The 23,249-nt window shown below is 35.9% G+C and overlaps 1 protein-coding gene across 2 annotated transcripts in view; it reads right to left on the reverse strand.

The window, feature by feature from the left end:
• Positions 1-23,249, reverse strand: part of LOC131152103 (uncharacterized) — an 88,788-nt gene that overhangs the window by 22,013 nt on the left and 43,526 nt on the right. For both annotated transcript variants that reach the window (XR_009135845.1, XM_058103747.1), the window contains exon 8: positions 1,701-1,855. Coding sequence is in view for 1 of the 2 variants with exons in the window: in XM_058103747.1 (XP_057959730.1) it covers positions 1,701-1,855 (155 nt within the window). In the remaining variant the exon portion in view is untranslated. The remainder of the gene's footprint in view (positions 1-1,700; positions 1,856-23,249) is intronic.

Below are 23,249 nucleotides of genomic sequence, written 5' to 3' on the forward strand. Positions count from 1 at the left end.
TTCGTGGATAAAGTTGAAGAGTACATAGTCAAGGTCTATAAGGTCGTCAACCGCATAAGTAAGGGTGAATGCCAAGACCCAAGCTTAGGGATTTGCCTATGACTGGTTGTCTTCTGTACAGGAGATAGGTTACCATCATGTAAATGGTAGTGTAGGTTTTATTCTATGATTTGCCTAAACATGTGTTGCCTACAAAGGTATGAACAATGAATTGCATTGCTTTATGGTTCACGCTTTACTGCGTGACTCATTTTTCCACACATGCTTGTTTACTATTCCTCTTACTTTGTATTTGACAGTTGTGAATTCATTCATGTGGTGAAAACATGATATATTCAACGGTTCTGAATTTGTTAATGTGGTGAAAACAAGAAATATTTTCGATTGACTAGTTAAGCTAGTTGCTATAAGTACCACAAGGCCCTTCATTGTCTGTTAAGTGTTCAGCCCATGACACCAAGCATTGTAACTCTACATTTGTAAAGTAGGGTAGAAAAAACTTTAGTCACGTTCTCTGGCTCTCTGCTATTAGGTGCAAATCTTGTCATCTAGAATAGAAAATTTGGTTTAGTTTTACCGAGAGAGAGAGAGAGAGAGAAACCTAAATTGTGGATTTATAAAAACCATCTCATTTATTTTGAAAAATGGTGGATTCCTTGTGGTGCAAGCAAAAGTGGGTGTGTGTGGATTCCTTGTTCCTATGCATAGTGTATCTTGTAAGATTAGAAGACTAGCACCATTTTTGGATCTCAACCTATTGGATATTAAGTTTCCTATCATGCCTTATCTACTTCAACTTGGCCAATTTCAAACTTAGAATCATCACAATGAAAATGCTTCAAAATCCCAAATATAATATTTCAACTTGACCACTTCAACTGAAACATTCTATGACTTTATAGAACCCAAAGTTGATCCTAAGGTGAATTTTCAATTTAAAGGTGGAGATCCCCTTTTGTAGTGCCATGTGAGTTGAACAAGAAGTGGTGAAAAACTTTAGAAGTAAAAGAAGCATAAGAATAACCTACCTATATACATACGTAGTGGGGTTCAAAAGTGCATAAAATACCCACATTGATTGTCAACAAGTTGATTGTTGGGTAATATTTCTTTACAAACAATTGCAGGTAAAGAAATGATGTACCTTTCCAGTTTCTGCAGAAACTCTATATTTAGAAAGGCTTTGTAGAAATATTAAAACCAGTAGAACCTAACAGTCTTGTATAAATATTCAAACCAGTTGAACCTAGCGTCTGTTCTTCAAAAAACACACCCAATAAGCTTCACAGCATCTGAAAAGCTTGATATTAAGAAAATAGTGTGTTAGATTTTGCATTGACAAAGGGCAGGAAGTTTTACCAGGTTGCACACATGTTGCTCCTGTCATCATGCCTCTCCCAAAGATGCAGTGACATTGGGGGATCAACAAATTGATGCAAGCACACACAGTAGCTGACTAGGGTGAAAATTTTAAGAAACCAAAAAGAAATATTTACATGAACAATTTTATAGTAATGGACATACAAAAATCTACAGCCAAAAACATGTCGTAAAACTATTTGTTTCCAATGATCTAATTTGAACCATGCTATAAATAAATAAATAAATAAATAAATACACACATATACACACGCACAAAGTATATATAAGCATGTACATAGACCCATGACCGAGAGAGAGAGAGAGAGAGAGAGACTTTCTTTATCAAACCATCCAAGTCTTCCTCTGAAAGGATGCATTCCCTACATAGACTATCAGTAATGAGGTCTTCAGGAGTCTCAGTTCCTCGCACAGCAATCACTACAGATCGTAGATGATGTAAAACCACGATAAAATATGTAGCTTCACACTTTCCCTACAATGAGAGAAAAAAAAAAAAAAAAAACTAAATAGAATGTAGCCTTGACAAATCAAATAAAATAATCCCAAAATTCACATGGTCAAAAACAACACAAGACTCAAAAGGGGAAAAAAATCAAGTTATAATAAAGCTATGGACTATCAGAATTCCAGTAATCACAAGTTGTGATTTCACATCCATTTGGGTGATACTTGCAATTTAAAATCCAACATTGTTGTTTATGGAAATGATAACCCATCTAGTAAAAGATTCACAGTGACCAAAATGCTATGATCAATCAAATGACAACCAAAGAATCACCAAAAAAGGAAAATAAAAACAAAGAAGTGCCCATTAAGCAAGCAGTTCTTGACCAAGGTTCATCAGATGATAGATATTTTAAAATGAGGTGGTGTAAGGCGAGTTTTCTAACCCTTAAGAGGCAACACATAAGCTTAAAAGGTTTGGGACCTAAGCCTTTTGAGAATCTATTTCCAGATAAAAATATGTAAATAAATTACATATATTTTACAAATAATGAAAAATTAATAAAATCACAAATTGCAAACTCCTTGTTGGGCATTCAAAAATTGCTAACTTGAATTCATTATATAAATCATGACAAAAGATCACCATAACATCAATAGCATTACAAAGTTCAAATTATTTTCAAGATCTAAGATACAACTCTTAATTATTTTGGAAAGATTGAGGTTCAAGAGTTTTAGAAATCCACTCATATTATGACATTCCTTTTATATATATACACAGAGTTAGAATTTTCTAGTGAAATCTAACTTGAGATTCACACACTGAAAATGCATAAGCCTTAACTAAAAAGGCGCAAAAGGCTTGCCTTCTATATTAATGTGTAAGCCTTAGCGTGTAATGTGTTAGCCTTTTTAATACTTAGCATTTTGGATAGAGCCTCAAGGCATTTTAGGCCTGCCTTGCCGTGAGGCGAGCCTTGATTGAACCTTCTAAAACATTTGATACCATAACTACTTCAAACACTAGCTGAAATAAATCATGGTTTCGATTTCAGACTTGCTTGATAGCAAGATTTAAAAAGAAATGGCATGGATATGAGGATATGTAATATTGGATCAACATGACTTGAAAATTGATTGTACTACAAAAAAAATTCCAAACAGGACCAATTAGCAGCAAAGAATGAGCAAGAAATGATAGAAAATAATGAGAAAGCCAAAAGAAGATAATAGGAATAAATGGCAAAATAAAGAGAGAAAATCAAAGCAAGACTAAATTTAGAGCATAATTCTCAATATTTAGACCTGCCTCTCATGGTTACACAAAAATCCTTAATTCTCAATGTGTGTGAATAATCCAAACCATACACCTTAGTATATCCCTCAGCAACAAGTCGCACCTTCAGACAAGCCACACAACCATCAAGGCTGACTTTCATAGTATATACATAGCAACAACCAAACACAATTTTATCAGGGTCAAGAGATACCAATTCCCAAGTATCATTATCACACGTCTTCAACTGTTACATTTCTCCAACTAGAGTGGGCTAAGGCTTCTGAAACAGATTTAGGAAGAAAAACTGAGGATAGAGTAGTAACAAAACAATAACAGAAGAGTGACACAAATTTGTAGCAAAAAAGGTTGGAGATGGGATGTTGTGCATCTGTACATATACCTTTCCGAACAACAATAATAGGATCAACATTGTTGAAAATATGATCATCAAACAAGGAAGCCAAGGCATACTTATAAAAGCTGGAGGGAACTCTCGTCCCTAGAGCAGCCATCATGAATATACCTGCAAATTAGAATGATCAATATGATAAGAAGGACTCAAACTACATGGAGACACAGGTGGATGACTAAGTAAATATGACAAACTAGAATATGGAAGGTTAGCCAGAGGAAGAAAGTGATTGACGTAAGAAGCACTTAGGGACTAAGAGTAGCATGGCATGGACTCAAAGAAGGTAACATCAGCAGAGACAAAAAAACCCAATGCAGAACATGACTATAACAACAATATCCCTTTTGAGTACATAAGTAGCCCAGAAAGACACATTTTATAGCATGAGGATCCACTTATCCACCCAGGGGGTTAGCTGATGAACAAAGGAACTGTATATACGAGGAGGCAAAGGTAACAGAGGAGCATTAGGGAAGAGAACAGAGTAGGGAATCTTACCACCAATAGGGAATTTTACCACTAAGAACAGAGGATGGCATGTTAATAAGATAGCAGGCGATGAGTACAACATTACTCCAAAACAGCTTAGGAACATGCATTAGATAAAGGTGCGAGTGGCTTTAAGGATATGTCTATTTCTCCTCTGCAACCCCATACAGTTGAGGAGCATGCGCACAAGATGATTTTGAACAATACCGAACTAAGTCATATAGCAGTGAATTGGGTGCTGAAGTACTCTGGCATTATCCTTTTTATAGCACGTAGCCTTTTTCGAAGTATACGAACAAGCAAAGTGGTCTCGCAGCAACAATGGAGGCAATAGAAAGGGATAAAGGCAAAGTGTTAAAGCCCATAGCTTCACACCCTCTGCTAATCGTCTTCCCCGTCTTCAAATCTTCAATGGCCATAGAATCAAGGAAGAATGTTTTTGAACAATTCATGGATTTTGTAATCTTGCTAACTGACACAAGTTTGTAAGGGAACTTGGGAATATACAAAACTGAAGGAAAATAAATAGAGGACGTAGGATTTACAGTATCTATTCCCTTAATGGTAGTAGTGGACCCATCAACAAGAACAACATGAAGTAAGTTATTAGTATACTAAAGAGTAGAGACGAAATTAGGTATACCCATTATATGATTTGTAGCAGCTGAATCTATAACCCAAGGACTAGGGCGAGAGGTATTGAAGAAGAGGCAAGTTGTAGGGTTACATGTCTGAGCAAAACATGCTATGAGTAGGGAAGCTCGATGGGATGCTTCATGCTGCCAGAATTTGGAACAATCTTCCTCTAACATTGATACAATATGCCGCTCCCCACTTGGGCTTGAAAGTGTGGAATCTGTGGTGGCTGCATTGGTGACACAAGGAGGTTCACTGTGGAGATCCCAATGAGGGCACTTGCAAGGAGGGTCTCTACCTCGTCCATCTCTTCCACTACATCCACTTGAACTGCCTCGAGAACTTTTGAGACTACTTGGTTGAAAATCAAAATCACCCTACATAGTAAAAGCAATTTCAACCCATATGCAAAGGTTGGGGATTGTGTGCCGGAGAAAGCACGAATATGCAAAAATAAACATCGGCAAAGGATGCAACTATGCACTACCGAAATTCTAAGATTACACAACCTCAAATTCCAGTTTCAAACCCTCTCTAACCCGAAGCATTGACATATGCTCCCTTTGCTTTTGCATCTCACGAACATTGGAAATTATAAGTTGCACAACCTTAAGCTTCTCATGGATATGCTTCATCTCTGCAAGTACTTTATGACACTCCTATCTCCTGTTGTAACCGAAAGTTCTAGAGATAGATTGTACATATGAGTAATATTACTAGAATACAAAAGCTTGACATAATCCCATATATCATTGCACATGTCCAAATGCATGGACATCTATGCAATTTGTTGTTCCATCAAGTTCCATAAAAGTAAACAATAAGTGCATCTTCCTAAATCCATGCTTCTTTCCTTTTATCATCAGAAGGCCTAGAGGCCCTAGACTAAAACAAGTTTTTAGATTTACCTAGGCCTGTCAAATAAATTTTAACAACTTGAAACCACCAAACATAATTCTTTCTATCCAAATTTTTGGTTGTTTACTGTGGCAGCGATGAAGGGAATATACTTTTGGGATTCAACTCCATCCCAACACTCACAAATAAAATCAATGACAAACAAAGTGAGCTTCCAAAACCTAAACAACCACAAATAAGGCTAAACACTGACTCAACCACAAACAAGTCACCAAGAAACAAGAATATCAACTGCCAGAGTCCTCAAAAATTAGCCTACACACATTACCACCGCCCCAAGGGACCAACCAATCACATGAATAGCACACAACGGCAACTAATAAGTTATCAAGAGCGAATGATAAAAAAAAAAAAAATAGGACTTTCACCAAAATAAGCGACTAGCAACTTGGTATTATGGTCTATGGAAGGATTTAAGAATTTTGGAAGAAACCAAAGGCAAAACCTGCAAAAAAATTCTCTCACATGTCGGCAAGTGGGGATGAACCTACCAATGATTAGCCAGCACATAGGGGTGCATGGTGGGTCCTCCAGCAACGAGATTTCACACACCTACAGATCAGAGGGGGATTCTGAGAATGAGTATGGTGTTGGTTTTGTGAATACAGAAGCATTCTTGAGATTCTGACAAGTCAACACTGCCTAGGAAGTTTCCAGCGACTGCAGTATTTTCCATTGACCTCTAGACTTGCTCCTGACCTCTAAAGGCATGCTGATCCTTCTATAATGGTAGATTTTAATAGGACGATCGGGTTTAGGATTTGGTTTGGTGGTAGGGTTTAGATCATATCTTCCTTTGGTACCATGTTGAAGTAATGAGTAAAACAGAAGACCTAAGCACAATGATAGGTCTTCCCTCTATTTACAATATATGTCAAGTACATACCAAAGACCCTAATACCCTACTAACTCACAATTATTAACGTAACACTAACACACACTAATAATACAAAAATGACCAATATAACCATCAGCAGGCTTCACAATTATACACCTTAAAAATCACACTCAGGACTACATTTGTTTCATGCAATAGTTCAATAGTAAAATTATTGAGCTAGAAAATTCCATAATAGTTCACCATTGAATTGAACGACAACATAAGACTCCAAATTCTACTAGGACAAATAGAAACATTAAAATAAAGTGACTCTCATACAAGACTAATAAGGGCCACTAAATATAAACTATGAAATCAAAGGGAGAAAAGCATAGTTGTCAAACTTGTACAATTCTCAACTCAAATCATACAATTGACTAGCCAATTGATTCGAATCGATTTGTGCTTTTTAGCAGCTAGTTGGCATTGGGTGTATTGGGATCTAGAAATATGTTGTGATAAACTTCCAAGAAAACCCTCTAAATCATGCACTCGGCTTTTCTTTTTTCCATAGTGTTAACAACCTCTTTGGTTTGTGCTAGGAGAGGAGTCCTCCAAGGAATCCCCTCCATCCTTTAGCCCCTAGTAGCCAAATCAAAATAAGCAAGAGTACACCTCGAATCTTATGCTTGTTGATTCGAATCTTATGAATTATGATTCAAATCTCACGGTTCACAATTCAATAAGCATTCACATATGACCCAAATCCAAGGGATCCATTTGGTTCCAAGTCAAACCAAACTAATTAAAAAATCCAAATATTCATAAATTCTTAACACAAAGCCTTAAACCATTTTTGAAAGGCCTTCAGAATCAAAATAAACAAAATCTTTCTACTCTTATCTTTTTTGGTTTATTTTTAAAATTTAATTTCATAAATTTTCTCTATAAAGTTTCACAATTCCATAGTATTAGTTGGTTTGATTCTCCTCAAAATAGTTTGTTTTGAAGCTAGAAGTGCTTAGATACGAAAAAAATTCAAGGTTTTGCCATTTCATATGCAAGTTATTTCTACTTTTTAAACTTTCTGATACATGGTATATTTTTTAATCCATGAATAAAAGTGTATGTATATCAGGGTACACAAGCATTTAATTTTAATAAAAAAAATGTCACTTTAATTTTCTTTGTTTGTTTTACGTATATACATTTATCATATAATAGATTTTTTGAATTTGCTCTAAATCTTACGATTCAAGTTGATTTTCGATTCTCAGTTCACAATTTTTTTGAGACAATAAAATTTTATTAATAAAATGAAGCAATAGTAATACATGGAGAACAGCAAGGAAGATAACTATGTCCCTACGCAAATGGAGAGAAGTTGCTTGAGCCTTCAAATTTCTTGCTTTGTGCTCAAACTACACATTCCAAACCACAGCATACATCGCACATGTCCATAAAGACTCTCCTAAACAATCATGCTAAAAGTCAAAGTCCAAACAAAAGCATGGATCTTGAAAGGAACCTTAGCTTTCCAAATGACATGATATAAATTTTTTTTTTATTTGAGTTGGGGGGGGGGGGTGCGGCTAGGGTTTTAAAGCTTCAATAAATTAAGGAAGAAAGATTAGGAAGAAAAAAGCCCAAAGAATTACCTTGCCAAACCTTCACATGACTCCTAGTTTGCAAAACAAAAGAATCCAAAACACTTCGCAAAGTAGTAAGCCCATCAACCTCCCTTTTATCAAGACTCTTAAATAAGGGGAAATCCCTAAAAAAAGAGCACCTTCAAAGAATAAAAGGAGGCAATTTGTGCATTATGAACACAAGCACCTCCAAAGAAACTTTTCCTACCCAAAGAGTCTCCCAAAATTGAATATTATTGTCATTGCTTTCTTTGAATCGAGTAAGTGGAAAGAACAAATGAGCAACCTTGGAGATGAACTTTGGGAGACATGTCTACAAAAAATTATCACTTCCTCTAGTATCCCACCCATTTTCATGAACTCCATATTTACTTCCAAGGGAATTAACTTCTAAAGGGAACCCCTACAACCACTTTTCAACTAAAAATACGCTTCTAGATACGAAATTACCAAGTTCCAAGTACAATCCCCCAACCCCTCCGATTAGGTCTCATAACCATGTACCAACTAACAAGATGATCCCTCCTATTATCCCCTATACCAAACCAAAAGAAATCTCTTGTTAGCTTCATGAGAACCAGCATGCTTGTAGGAACTCTAAAAATAGATATTGGGGAGAAAAGAAGAAGAAGAAGAAGAAGAAGATACAAATGTTGGAAAGGGAAAGACTACTAAGAAAGCATGAACCCTAAAAAATAAGTACATCCTCTTCCAACCCTCCAATCTCCCACTCACTCTCTCAACCACAGAATCCCAAAAATCAATAGAAGCAAGGTTACCCCTTGGGGAAAAATCTAAACAAGAAAAAAGCCAAAGAAACAAAACAAGCTAAAGCCTTACAACTCCAAGTCAATATGATCTATATTGATGTCAACTACCCCCAAAATCTTCTTAAACCTCTAATCACCACTAATCCATTAGCATGCAAAATCAATGCACTCAACAAATCAAGGTAAAGGAGAACAGAGACAAGGGATTCCCTCGCCAAAAGGCCCAAGAAGCCCTAAATCTCTCCCTAGGTTGCTTATTCACAATCACAAAATGTTTATTGAGAATAAGCAACCATAGTTGTTAGAATCACGATTCTCTATTCGAATCGTACGATTCGACTTGAACAAGATGTAAATCGAGTCGAATCGATAGGGGAATCGAGCGATTCAGACTGTGAATCGATGAATCAAATCAAATCATGCATTTTGATCAATTCTAGTCTTTGGCGGCATGTACATGCCCGACTGGTTTAGAGGCCAATAAAAACCCAATTTTACCCCTAAATTTTTTTCATGATTTTGTTAGTTGTGCCCTTTACATAGCTTCTGTCCCAAAGAAGAGAAGAAACAAGACCTTTGGCCTTCGCTTTAGCACCCCTCTGTTCTCTCTTCAACCATTGCTATGTGCTCTACTACTGCCATTGAGATTGAGCTTCGAAGGACTACCAATACCGGTCTTCTCCTCTATTGCTCCTTTTCTGCCATAGAAAGACAAAAGAACTAGAAGAGGGGCTGGTTGCTCTCTGTACCATTGAAGAATTAGTCGGCACTTGGCAGTTGCTTTTATCGTGACAAGGGAGAAGCCCAGACCGAGAAGACTCAATGTTGAATCTGCTGATTGAGTGATAGGCAGGTAGCTTTATTTTGTTTTCCTTCAATTTTTTATTCATCTATATATTTTAATTAGTTTTTTGTACACTTTTAATTTACTTTTGTCTTTTTCTACTTATTTTAGTTTTAAAAGTTTTAAAGAAAGCCTATACATTAAAAAAAAAAATGATATTTTTTCTTATAAAACACAATAAAGTTCAAATATTTATTGTTTTTTATGACACATTCTCTTAAAATAGAGTCTTAAAAACCACAAAGCTTAATTTTTTATTAATATTTTCTTGTCTTGAGTGATTGAATAATTCTCTTATTTTTTTCAAAAGAATGCATACACCTGTGAAATACTTAAATGTTAAATATAATGGACTATTCACTATTAAACTTTGTCATATATTAATATTTTATAATATTCAATTATTCATAAATCATTATACTTTATAGTGTTATACTCATATTATATTATATATCAATATATAAAATATAGAGTTATAAACTTATAATAAATTAGTAACTAAGTATTAATTAATATAGTTATAGTATTATATATTTATATAATTTTATTATCCTTCTTTAGTATTTTCTTTCTCCTTTTGAATATGTTATTCATTGTTTTTTGTAGGTTGAAGATTGAAATTTGACTTGGAAAGTTTGTGCTTATTTGAGATTTTGAGTGTTAATGTGTGGGAAGATGGCTTCTAGTTCAAGTGCTATGCATACAAGAAAGACTTCCAACACAAAAAGTGAAGATCCTATATGGGATCATTGTTCCCGAATCAATGACAATAGGATGCACTTGAAGTGCAACTATTGTGGGCTTGAAATATGGGGTGGCATAATTAGAATGAAGCATCCCTTTGCGGGGGATCATGATAATGTTGCTCCTTGTAAGAAGTGTCCAGAAGAGGTGAGGGAAAAATTTGTCAATCTTTTGGAAGGAGTAAAAAAAAAAGAATATTGACAATGAAAAAGAAATTTTTCAAGAAGAATTTAGAGAACAAGAACGAGAAGTTCTAATTATAGGAGGACAGAGACGAGGCACCATGGATACCTTTGTAAGTAAGGGCAAAAGGAGTAAAAGGGAAAGGGTTTAAGCAAAACCCTTAAATGCAATGGTGAAAAATAGGGAGTCAAAGGTTCAAAGAATTTTCCGATTTTTATATGGACATGCTTTACCATTCAACTTGGTGAAGATTCCATTATTTGCATCAATGATAAAGATGGTTGGGGAATGCAGAAAGGGATTGAAGCTCCCAAGTTAACATAAGGCTAGAGTCACATTTTTTAAGAAGGAAGGTGATAGTGTCAAACAAATTATGGAAAAATACAAGAAAGAATGGGTGAAGACCAGATGTACTTTGATGTTAGATGGATGGACCAACACAAAACAAAGGCATCTCACAAATTTTCTCGTTAATAGTCCTAGTGGCACAGTTTTTCTCAAATGAATAGACACTTCAAGTGTGGTGAAGGATGCTTATAAATTGTTTGAATTGCTTGACTCACTAGTGGATGAGATTGGAGGGGAAAATGTGGTTCAAGTGGTGATGGATAGTGCCTTAACTTATGCGGGTGCCGGTGATTTGCTAATGGAGGAGAGGAAACATATATTTTGGTCTCCATGTGCAGCCCATTGCTTTGACTTAATTTTGCATGATATTGGAGATTTGCATATCTTTCATAATACAATTCAAAAGGCTAAGGAGGTGCGTGTCTTCATTTACTGACATATAAGGGTGCTTAACATGTTTAGAGAGTTTTCTAGAAAAAGAATTGAAGAGAGCTGAGGTGACCAGGTTTGCTACATCTTTTCTCACATTGAAGAGTCTTAATGAAAACAAACTCACTCTTTGAGCCATGTTTGTATCAAAGCAATGGGCCATGAGTCAATTTGCTTCTAGATTGGAAGCTAAACCATATTATTATTGTAAATGATAAGTTTTGGAAAGCAATAAAGTATTGCTTTAAGTGTGTGAGCCCACTTGTGAAAGTTCTAAGGCTTGTTGACGGTAATGTAAAACCGGCAATGGGGTATATATATGAAGCCATGGATAGAGCAAAAGAACAAATTGCCCAAAACTTTAACCATCAAAAGACAAGTATGATCGTATTTGGAGAATCATTGATACTTGATAGAGATGGGATGGATAAATCATGGAATATCTTTTTGTATATGACTAGTCTTTCCTTTGTATAAATATATGTAGAGTTAAATAGATCATGGTAGGATTCAAACCTACAAAACTTGCTTCAAGTCTTTAACAGCAAGCATCATTCCAATTAACAACATGATTTATCCATATTTGTAGAAATTTCAATATGTTTTGCTATTTTATTTTGTTGTACATAAGTGCATGCCATTTGGAATCAATTTTTCAAATATTGTACCGAATCTTACGATTCGATTCAATTCTCGATTCACGATTCACTAAATTGCAATTTTGATTCACGATTCAAATCTCGACTTGACAACTATGTAAGCAACCTTTATTCTGATTCCTTTACACTAGCCCAAAACACACACTTAAACCATCAAATTTGTCATACACTCTAGATGGAAAAAAAAAAGCTCACCATGCCATGTGCCTTTTTTCCAACCAGGTGGGGGTGTCAAAGAAAAAGAATAATATTGACAAAGGAAAAATGTACAAGACTACAGAAATAAGATATCCTCCTGAAAAGAAGATAAGATAAAATTATAATAAAAAAAAAAACAAAAAAAACAAAAGATTAAAAAAAAAAAAAAGAGTAGCCCACGTATTTTCCACCAACCCCAAACAAACCCAGCTTTCTTCAGAACTCTAAAGAGTGTATTCCAAATGCTCCGGGAGAGAGAACAATTAAAAAAAAAAGAGAAAATTCAGAACTATCAAAGCAAAGAACACACAAATTTAGTGATAATGCCATCGAAGGCCTCCTACTTTGCAAAAGATTTTGTTTTGTCAAAACTTTGGAACAGATTCTTAGTGTTGACTCTATTGAGAGCAACCAACCAAATAAGAGCCTTAATTATAGAGGGAACTTTGGCCTTCCAAATATTATGATATAGAGAAAAAGACAAGTTCTCTCGTATCAAAAACTAAAGGAAAGATTTAAAAGAAAAACACCCAAAGATTCCAACCCTTACTTCCTCACGTCCTCCCCATTGAAAGAATAACAACCCTCCAACAGCCACAACAAACACACAAGCACAACCACCTCTCTATCATTCGAAGTTCCATGAAAGTGGAAATCCCAAATAAAAAAAAATCTCTATTAGAAATGAAAAAGGAAGAAACAACACCCTTATGCAACAAAGAAAGATGATTCAAACAAGGAAACAACACCAAAAGAGTCGAATCTCCCACCCATGGGTATTTTGAGAAATGAATACAAAATCCATTACTCATGTGCATAGAAAATCAAAAGATTATCTAAACCCTGCATTAGTAGCCCACCCATTTTTTGTAAGCAAAATTTACTTTTATTTGCTTCAAGGCAAAAAAGGGTTTTCCTCTAAAGGAAACCTCTATAACCATCACTCATCAAGCCAATGTTTTTAGACACAGATTTCCTCAATCCATCACTCCCACCATTTTAGACCTACAAATCACCTCCCCCTAACCAAATAATCCTTCTCCCCCATCCCACACCAATTGAAGCTTACTCTTTGTAAAGACCTACCCATAGGAACTTTAAAAACGGAAAAATAAAGAAAAATGCTAGAAAGCCAAGATTGAATAAGTGTGACATGACCACCTATGGAAAAAAAAGTACCTTTCCACCCATCTAGACGCTTAGCCACCATCTCTAACATAGGAGCCAAGAACTTATTGCCCTAGGATTACCACCCAAAGGAACCCCGAAAGAGAAGTACTCCACTCAAAAGAGTCACAAATTTCATAAGAGAAGTACTCTTTCGCTCAAAAGAGTATCAAATTTCATAGTCATATGGTTAAACAAGGTCACATCCAAATGGATATAGAGAAGGTGAGAACTATTCAATATTAGATGACCCCAATGAAATTCAAGAAGTTATGTTTGTTTCTTGGACTCATCAATTACTATCGCAAGTTCATGGAAGGGTACTCAGGAAGACTGTCCCGTGAACCAAATTGCTTGAAAACGGTCATCAATGAAACTGGATAGAGAAGTGTTAGGGAGCTTTCAACAATTTGAAGGAAACCATGATATGGGATCCAAATCTTGCTTTTTTGGACATCATGAAGAGCATCAAACTATGCCCTTGGTGAAGTCCTATTACAAAATGGATCTGCTATTGCAATAAGAGTCGTAAACTTAGTGAAGATGAGCAAAAGCACACAACTCAAGAGAAGGAGATGCTAGTAGTGATGGTTTATATATGCGGTGGCATTACTACCTATTTAGATCTATGTTCGTGGTGAACTGAAATAGCTTGAATGTCAGTCATTTCTTTACATAACCTAAGTTATACCCCAACCTGTTCACAAGAATTCCTCACAGAGTTTGATTTCTCTTTCAAGCACTAGGTGAGATGAATACATCAAGTTGCAAATGCACAGAGCAGAAAGGCCGAGCTTGTGGTCTTACAACTAGTAACACACTTGAAGTTAAGTAAGATACCATGACAATGTGGGCATCCATTAAAGAGAACCTTTTCAAAGATCAAGCTGCCCAAAACCTTATAAAATTGGTAGAAGAGGGTAAAGCACGCCACTTTTGGTTAGAGAATGGAGTGTTGTTAACACATGGTAACAAGCTCTTTGTGACTCAAGCTAGTGACCTAAGGCGTTGTTGCAATAGGGCCATTACACCATATGGCCAGGCTACTCAAGACAATTGTCAACGTGCTTAGCCTACTTGCCTCCCTCGCTAAGTACAACATGTCAACGGAGGATTTGTTAATGAATTACGTTTGCTTCAATGTTTACTGCTTGCTTGCCACGGCTTTCATGAATTGATTATTGTTTCCGCTGCTATCTGAATGAATGTTAATGAAAGTGCTTCGTGGATGAATGTTGGTAAATGATAGGTTGGCTAGTTAAGCAAGAGTGCTTTAGCTAGCACCACACGGCCCTTCACAACGGTGTGAAAAGAGGCAGACCGTGACATGGAAGTAAACAAAGAATGTCAATCTTGTTGAATATCTAAAAAACACATCCCTTGAAGTTTCCATTACCCAGAGACCATAGAAAAGCCAGAAAATGAATCTTCTCCCACACCAACAAAAATGATAACTTCTTCCCTAAAAATATACGCAAGTTACATTCCTTTAACAAGCCCTAAAAAACTGCAAAAAACCACAATTACATAGTACTTTTCCTTCTTCCTACCAAACCCAACAAAAGATACTGCCAAAGCTCCTCCACCGTCCCCGAACAAACCGAACATTCTCCAAAAAAAATTGAATAGCTTGCTCCAAACCTTCCATACAAAATCATAATGCAAGAAAAGATGTGGAGCAGATTCAAAGCAACTAAAACAAAGTGTGCAAATATTTGAAAAGAGAGCCTTTAAAGGCCTCCTAATATGCAACTACTACTTAGTATTTATCCTATTAATCACAACCAACCAAAGAAAAGCTTTGATTTCAAGGGGGAATTTCGGCCTTCCAAATAATTTTGTGGAGCGCAAGGAAAATTGGCGCTAAGAATTCACACAAAGATTTGCAAGAATAAACCCCCAAGGGATCCAACAACTAGGATCGTCTAATAGCATCTGAGGATACCTGACAATTATTTAACAAGACCAAAAATGAAGATAACTCATATGTTTCCCTATCATTCAAGGATCTCTTAAAATGAAAATCCCAAGAAGGTAAAGGACCACCCAAATCTACAATAAAAGATGAAATGGGATGATTCTACCCTAAGCTCGAACAAAATAGGGAAGGAAAAAGGTGGACAAAACAACATTCCCCAAACAAAGGTCTTTCCAAAAACAAACATTACATCCATTACCCAACAAAAATTTAGTATGGGGAATAAAGAGGATAAATTTGGGAAATAGCCTTCCATAGAATTTTTGAAGAACATATAGAACCCAAATTAGTATCCCACCCAATGTTTTAAAAGGCGAAGGCATAAGGCGAGGCGTTTTACCCTTCGGGAGGCAAGGCGTAAGCCTCAAGGCGTTGAGTCGTAGGCCTCAAGGTGTTGAGTTGTAAACATTCCGGGACTATATTTTTTAAAATAATTAATAAATAAAATAAATTTATATATAGTATAAAAACGAGAAAATTTTTAGAATAATGGAGAAAAAAATAAAAATATAATTCTTAAGTATCATATAGGCTAATTTTAGCTAACAAACTCAAACAATGCATGTTAAAAATAAGCATGAGCCATAACTTTACAAAAAGAAGAGAAAAATCCAAATTAAAGCATCACAATGTCTCATCACCCAAGATTCTAATTTCTAAGAATCTAAATCTAAATCAACAAAGTTCAGAGGGAACTATCAAGACCTTCATCAAAGTCCTCATGTTCATCAAACTCATCTATAGTAGGAGTTCTTCCACTTATAAATTCCTCCTCTCCCACTTCAACATCATCATCTTCCTCAATTGTGCCCAATATTGGCCTCTTGCCTTTGTCTTGAGTGCCTAGATATTCAATAAAGCTATAGGTTAGGAGTTAGGAGAAATGGAGAATTATAAATTAGTAGATTCAAAAATGACTATTGATATGTATGTATTCAAGTTCTCACAATAATCACTAATATTCCTTTTACTAGGAAGTATAGAATGCGAGCTACCAGAAGCTTGTGTTGCTTGAACATCATCTCCTTCAAAAGCTACCATGGGCAAAGCTCTAATAGCTTTAACATCTAGGAGTTGTACTTCACGTAAACTAGAGCATTCAATCTCTTGTGCTCTAATCTATTTGTCTTTTTCGTATGAATCTACAATTGAGTTTAAGCCATTTAAACTTTTAGATATTAGAAGATATTTTCATATTTGAGTGAAACAATAATAACATGGCATTTGTAAAAACTAAGAATCTGCTCAAATTTGCTCCAATTCCTCTCACATCCACAAGCACTACATGTCAGGCTAAGAACATGAATAGCAAACTTCATCAATTTTGGGGTCTTTGCCCCAAAACGCTTCGACCAATTAGCTACAAAAGAAATAAAAAATAAAAATAAAAAATAAAAAAAAATAAAACACATGTTTAAGTTCCAAGTTATAAGAAGAAACAAGGATACAATACTACTAATTAACTAATATTTACTGAAGTATTATTTTTATCTGGGCTTCTCAACATTATGGAGTCAACAGTCACTCGAGTCCCAAAATCCCCTCGTGCATTATCAAACAAATCCAATTGGATGTCTGCAACTAGCCTCTCCTCATATCTCAACATTCTATCCATGCATTCAAATAGTCCTTTCTACACTTCTTCACGATCAGAGAAGTTCTCCTTATAATGCAATTGGGGATTTAAATAATATCCAACAGCATGTAAAGGGTGATGAAGTTGTGGAGTTCACTGATCATCTATTTTTGTCCAAATGGGTCCATACTTCTTGGCATTTCTAAAAAAATTTGGAACAATTTTTCCTTCACCGAATCCATCAATACATAGAGAAACCCCATGGCTGGTTATTCCTCATAATCAACTTCCCTTAGAACACACACAAAAGGACAACACTCTTGATAACATAAGCCATGTGAGGCCAAAAATGTTGGTCAAATAAAACTATTGAGCGAGTCCTTATACCTTCATACGTTTTTACATATGTAGAACTACACCACATCTTTGAAGAGAACATAGATTGAAGGCCTAGCTTTTGTTTGTAAATGCTCTGAAGCGTCAAAAATGCAGTAGCAAAGCGCGTCATTGTAGGGAGGATGAGTTCTTTGTTGTTGGTGAAATGCTTCCTCATCATTGCAAGTACATAGGAATGACTATGAATAAATTTCACAACTTGCTTAGCCTTTAGGATTGTGGTTGCATGGATCCTCAATTTTGTAATATCCTCCAACATGAGATCCAAACAATGTGCAACACATGGAGTCAAATAGAGCTTCTCCCTCTTTTCCATAAGCTTTTTTCCACCATTTATCCTGTTCTTCGCATTATTAGTTATCACCTGCACAACATTCTCCTCACCTGCTTCCTCAACCACCTCATCCATATACTTAAACATCAAATCACCATTTTTATAGAATCAGAAGCATCAATGGATTTTAAAAACCATGTACCACCAAGACTTTTCACAAGGAAATTAATCAAGACCCTTGAACACCCATCAATCCATCCATCAACCATGATAGAACATCCATATTCCTTCCGAAATTTTTTGTGGTCTTTCAACATGCCATCGATTTTTTTCACTTCAACTTTAAGGATCCACGCCCTCATCTCTTGCATAGATGGAGGTTTGAAACCTGGCCCATAATTAGCAATTCCATCCACCATAACACGCCAATATACGTCATCCATCAAATTAAATGGTAGAGCATTGTTGAACACACAACGGCCAACTTTCCTACACACTTCATTTCTTTCTTCCTTCTTCCATTTTGAGTTTAGATTGGATTTTTTGGTCTGTGAAAATGAAAAATTATCCATTGGACCTCTTGCCCTAGGATTACGGCCAGTCCCACTATTCTGTTGCTCAATATCTCCAACTAAAGGAGACATAGCACTTTGAGTACCTCCTCCTGGACCCATCTCAATCTCTTCAAGAAGTTCATTTCTTTTACCCTCCTCTTCTTGGAATTTTTCAAGAGCAATCTTGCACTCATCTCTCACGTTTTGAGGAGCTTTTGGGCAAGGTTTCATTCCCTTCCTTGTACTTGCCAAATGATGTTTAAATCCTGTGACAATCACACTGCAAGTTTGATCACACAATTTGCAGATAAAATATTTTTCTCCATCAACTTCTTTTATGTATTTCCAAACAAAATATTTTTTCTGCCCCTTTGAATCACCTTCAGACATGTTTTGCTTTATTGAACAGGAACAAGCAGCAGCTGCAGCAGGAACTTAAAACTGGAAATTGAAATCTGAAACAAAGACCTTGGACTAAGATGAAATCTCGAAGTAGAGAGGTTGTAGAGGGTCGCTGCAGAGAGACGAGAGGTTTGAAGGAGTCGTCAGAGGCAAATCAAAGCTTGGAAGGGATCCTCGACTCATCGGAGAGAGACGAGAAGCTTGGCGAAATCGTCAGAAGTAGTCGTGGAGTCGTCGGAGAAGGAAGAGAAGCTTGGAGGAATCGTTGGAAGAAGTCGTCGAGTCGTCAAAGAGGGCGAAGGAGCTGGAGGAATCGTTGGAGCTATGGAAGCTTCGTCGAGTCGTCGGAGAGGAAGAAGGAGCTAGAGAAATCGTCGGAGAGCTACGTCGAGTCGTCAGAGAGCTACATCAAGTCGTCAGAGGAGAGCTATGTCGAGTCGTCCGAGAGGAAGAAGGAGTTGGAGGAATTGTTGGAGCTACGGAAGCTTCGTCAAGTCGTCGGAGAGGGAGAAGGAGCTGGAGAAATCGTCGGAGAGCTACGTCGAGTCGTTGGAGATGGAGGAGCTGGAGTGATGAGAATCAACAAGCACCATCAACGGATCCATTGCATGTGCCTGTTGGGCCTATCACTAGAGCGAGATCCAAAAAGATCAAAGAAGTACTTCATGGGCTGATTCCAGATATTTTGGCTCTTTCAAAAACGGGCCACTCCAGGCTTGGCCCAAAGAATGATGAAGGCTTCATAAACTTAATCCAAGTTTTTGATGGAGCTAATCTTGCTTAATGGTTGTAATCTCCTTATTAATGGTGTGCTATTCAATTGGGGGATTTTTGACTTTTTGACCTTTTGTCTTTACATTTAATTTGTAATTTGTAAGACAACTTAACTTGCATGGGTTTTTAGTAAGTTGTGAGAGTCATTAATGTGTCTAGTAAGTTGGTATATTTAATGTCCTTGTCTCCCATGTTTGTGTGGGAATTGCTAAGTATTTAATGTCCTTGTCTCCCATGTTTGTGTGGGAATTGTTAAGTGTTTAATATCCTTGTCCCCCATGCTAGCTATATATATCTCACCATTGTAAGAGCAATTGATCATTGAATAGAAATCAAGAAAAGTGAGGATTTGTTTCTTCTTTGGTTCTTTAGAGAACTTGCGAACTTATCAAGGATTCTTCCTTGTGGCGTTCAAATTTTATACCTTCGGTTCATGATTAATCCATAATCATTGGGTCAGGGTTTGTTACTTTATACTTTCGGTTCACGTTTCATTTATAAACGTTGGGTCGGAGTTTCCTATCAAAATCTGAATTTTAGCTTTCTTGGGCAAGCATTCCAACATTGTTTGCTGGGTCTCAACGCGTGTCGATTGAGGTTCGCATCATGGAGGAATTGTCTATGGAAGCTTCGTTGAGAGAGGGAGGAAGAAGCTTCGTCGAGGGCGTTTAGACAAGAAGTTCTACGCTAGTTCCTTTTTTTTATTTATGTTTTAAATCAGGCCATCCCAAAATACGTACGCCTTCCAAATTGAAGCGTAAAATGCAAGTTCTTTACGTTAAGGCGTACGCATTTAAGGCTTTACGCCTTTCCAATTACGCCTTAGGGCGTTTTAAGCTCAAAACGCCTCAAGGATATGAATGCCTTTTAAAACACTGATCCCGCCCATTCCGATCAAGTTCAAACTTGTTTTTTAATAACCATATGCCATAAGGAAGAATCCTTTGGAAAGAACTGTCAAAGCCATTTAGCCAAGAGAATCATATTCTTAGACACCAAATTTCCAAGACCCGCGTTTAGACCTACAAACCACCTCTCATCTCACCCAACGGTCCAAAGACCCCCACCTCTAATCAGAGAAAATCTCTCATAATTCTCTCAATCTTACTAGCAAGTCCTGTTGGAATTTTGAAAATAGAAAGAAAAGACAACAAGATACTAGAAAGACAAGCCCGAATTAGGGTACTCCTAAGTCCTTCCTCCCAAATAAAAAAGAGCTCCCTTCCACCTGTCTAAACTTTTGGACACTCTCAACCACTGGATCCCAAAAGCTATGATCCAGGATTACCCCTGGCCCCAAAGGAACCCCTAGATAGGACACCAGTCACTCCAACTCAGGGCACCCTACTACTCCCATTTACTTTGTGTTTGATGGGTGTGAATTTTTTCATATGGTGAAACCAAAGTTTACTATCGGTTGACTAGTGCTACAACTAGTGCCACACAACCATTCGCAAGGTGCGAAGTGCTTGGCCCGTGAATCCCATCCATACAACTCCAAACAACAATGAGGCCCCACCTCCCCCCAAACCAATGAAGACTACAAAGACCAAAACTATTAACTTATTAAGAAGCACATTTTGTAGAGGCACAATCTTAAATTTCAATTTTGACTAAAATTTCAATGTTTCAAACGTACAAAAATTTTGATAGAAATTTCAATGTCGATGTCAATTGCAAGTTAAATTTTTAAAAATGACAGAAATTAGTAGTAAAGCATGAAATTCTTTTACAAAATTTTAGAAACTGTTAACAGACATAATAATGCATGATTTAGAACTAATATACATCAAGGACATGTATGTTGGGTTTTAAGTGCAACAAATATACTAAAATAATCATATTAAAAACATTCAATTAATATAAATGAATTTTATAATCAATGGAATATTATTTATCATAAATACAAATAATTTAAACATAAAAAGTCAAATTAAATGTTGCAGCTAATTCTAAGTTTGGTTTTTCTAATATAATCTCAAAATCCTAAAAGCTATAATTCATATCCTTCTTATGATAATCACAAACTTTTAAAAAAAAAGGATAAATTAAGAAAGAAACTTCAATTCAAGTTTTGAGTCTCAAATTTAAATCTCAAGGAAATTTCATTCTAAATCGAAAATTTTGACAAATTTCTTTGAAATTTCAAGATTTCGAAACTTCGGATGAATTGTCAAAATTTCGATGAAAATTTTGTAAAACAAAATTGACTGTCATTTCGATGTCAAAGGTGATGAAGAGTGGAAATTTTATGAAATTTCAACAATTTCATGGAAATTTAAGACAGTGCGCAAAAAAAAATTGTGTGGACCTGTAGACTAACATAAACCAACACTCCGCAAAACCCCTAACAAAACCAATAAAAAAAATACCTAACAAGACAGACTTTAAGCATACCTACCTTGGTATCCAACACAACTACTTGATCCTTAGAAAGGGAAATAACCACTCTCTAAACCTAGAATCTCAAATGTTCCTCATTTAAACTTTTGATTCGCAATTTGAATCCAATTTGACAACTTACGTGTGAAAATCACAGCCCAACCAAGCAAATATAAAATGCCCACAATCAATAAAAATTAAAAAGTTGAATAACACAATCATCAAGTACTATCACAAAGTTTAAGCTAGATTCAAAGCAAGCAAATAGGTGCCACAAAAAATCTAGACCCTCAACATTGAATCCTTAGGACTCTAAACCTACTATCAATTTTTAGTAGTCCATCTTATTAATTTAACAAGGAACCAAATTAAAGAAGTGCTTATAGAATAATGGGACCACCCTACAACCACTATGGTTGAAGGAAATTTACTAGATCTCCAAGCATAGCACAAAACAACAATGAAATCTTTAACATAGACTGTGAATTCATTAAAATCTCTCAAATGCCTTTTACATCAAAGTCTAAAAAGCATAAATCTTTGAGCAAGAATGACTCTTATAAAACTTCATAGAAACCATCTCAAATGCCTTTTATATCACAATTTCCAGAAAGCATAAACCTTTAAGCAAGAATGGCCTAAATGATTCACTGAACTACAACTCCCTATCAAGTATGGAAATTCCAATGCCCTAGATCACTTCAAATAAGGCACCTTAAAACCAAAAAAGGGTAGATCCATCATCCATTTAACAAACTTATTCTATTTGCTGAGTTGAAGACTCCCTATGTATATGATGACACTTTAGAGCTCCCCAAATGAAAACTAAAAAATAAATTTTAAAAAAAAAATACACACACACACACACACTTGAAACTAGCAGTGGTGGAATTTAGTTAGAGAGCTTTAGGTCTAAAGATTGAACAACTAGAATTAAAGGGGTATTTGGTTCAAGAGATCACGTATGTGCACCAAAGCAGATGCCTATCGCATGAAATATTGTTGTTTGGTTCATATTACATGATACCCAAGAATCATATGTTGTTTGCAAATGATATTGTCCTCGTTGATGAAGCTAGGAATGGAGTAAAATCTAAGTTAGAATTATGGAGAGAGACTTTAGAATGTAAAGGTTTTAGGATAAATATAAATAAGAAAGAATATATGAAATGTAATTTCAATCATAGTAGGAGAAATATTGGAGAAAAGGTTAAACTTGATGGTTAAGAAATCAATAACACTAGTAGATTTTGATACCTTGGATATATTATGCAAGCTAAAACAAAAAATTGAAAAGGATGTAATGCATAGAGTTAAAGCAGGTTTGGTAAAATGGAAAACGGATTCATGTGTGTTGTGTGATTGTAGAATACCCTTAAAATTAAAAGGAAAGTTCTATAGGACAGCTATAAGACCAGTTATGCTATATTGATCAGAATGTTGGCCAATTAAAAAACAATATATCCAAAACGTAAAAGTTGCTGAGATGAGAATGGTAAGCTGGATGAGTGGTATAATGTTAAAAGATAAACTAACGA

This window comes from Malania oleifera, chromosome 3 (genome assembly GCF_029873635.1).
Source record: "Malania oleifera isolate guangnan ecotype guangnan chromosome 3, ASM2987363v1, whole genome shotgun sequence".
NCBI classification, from domain to species: Eukaryota; Viridiplantae; Streptophyta; class Magnoliopsida; order Santalales; family Ximeniaceae; genus Malania; species Malania oleifera.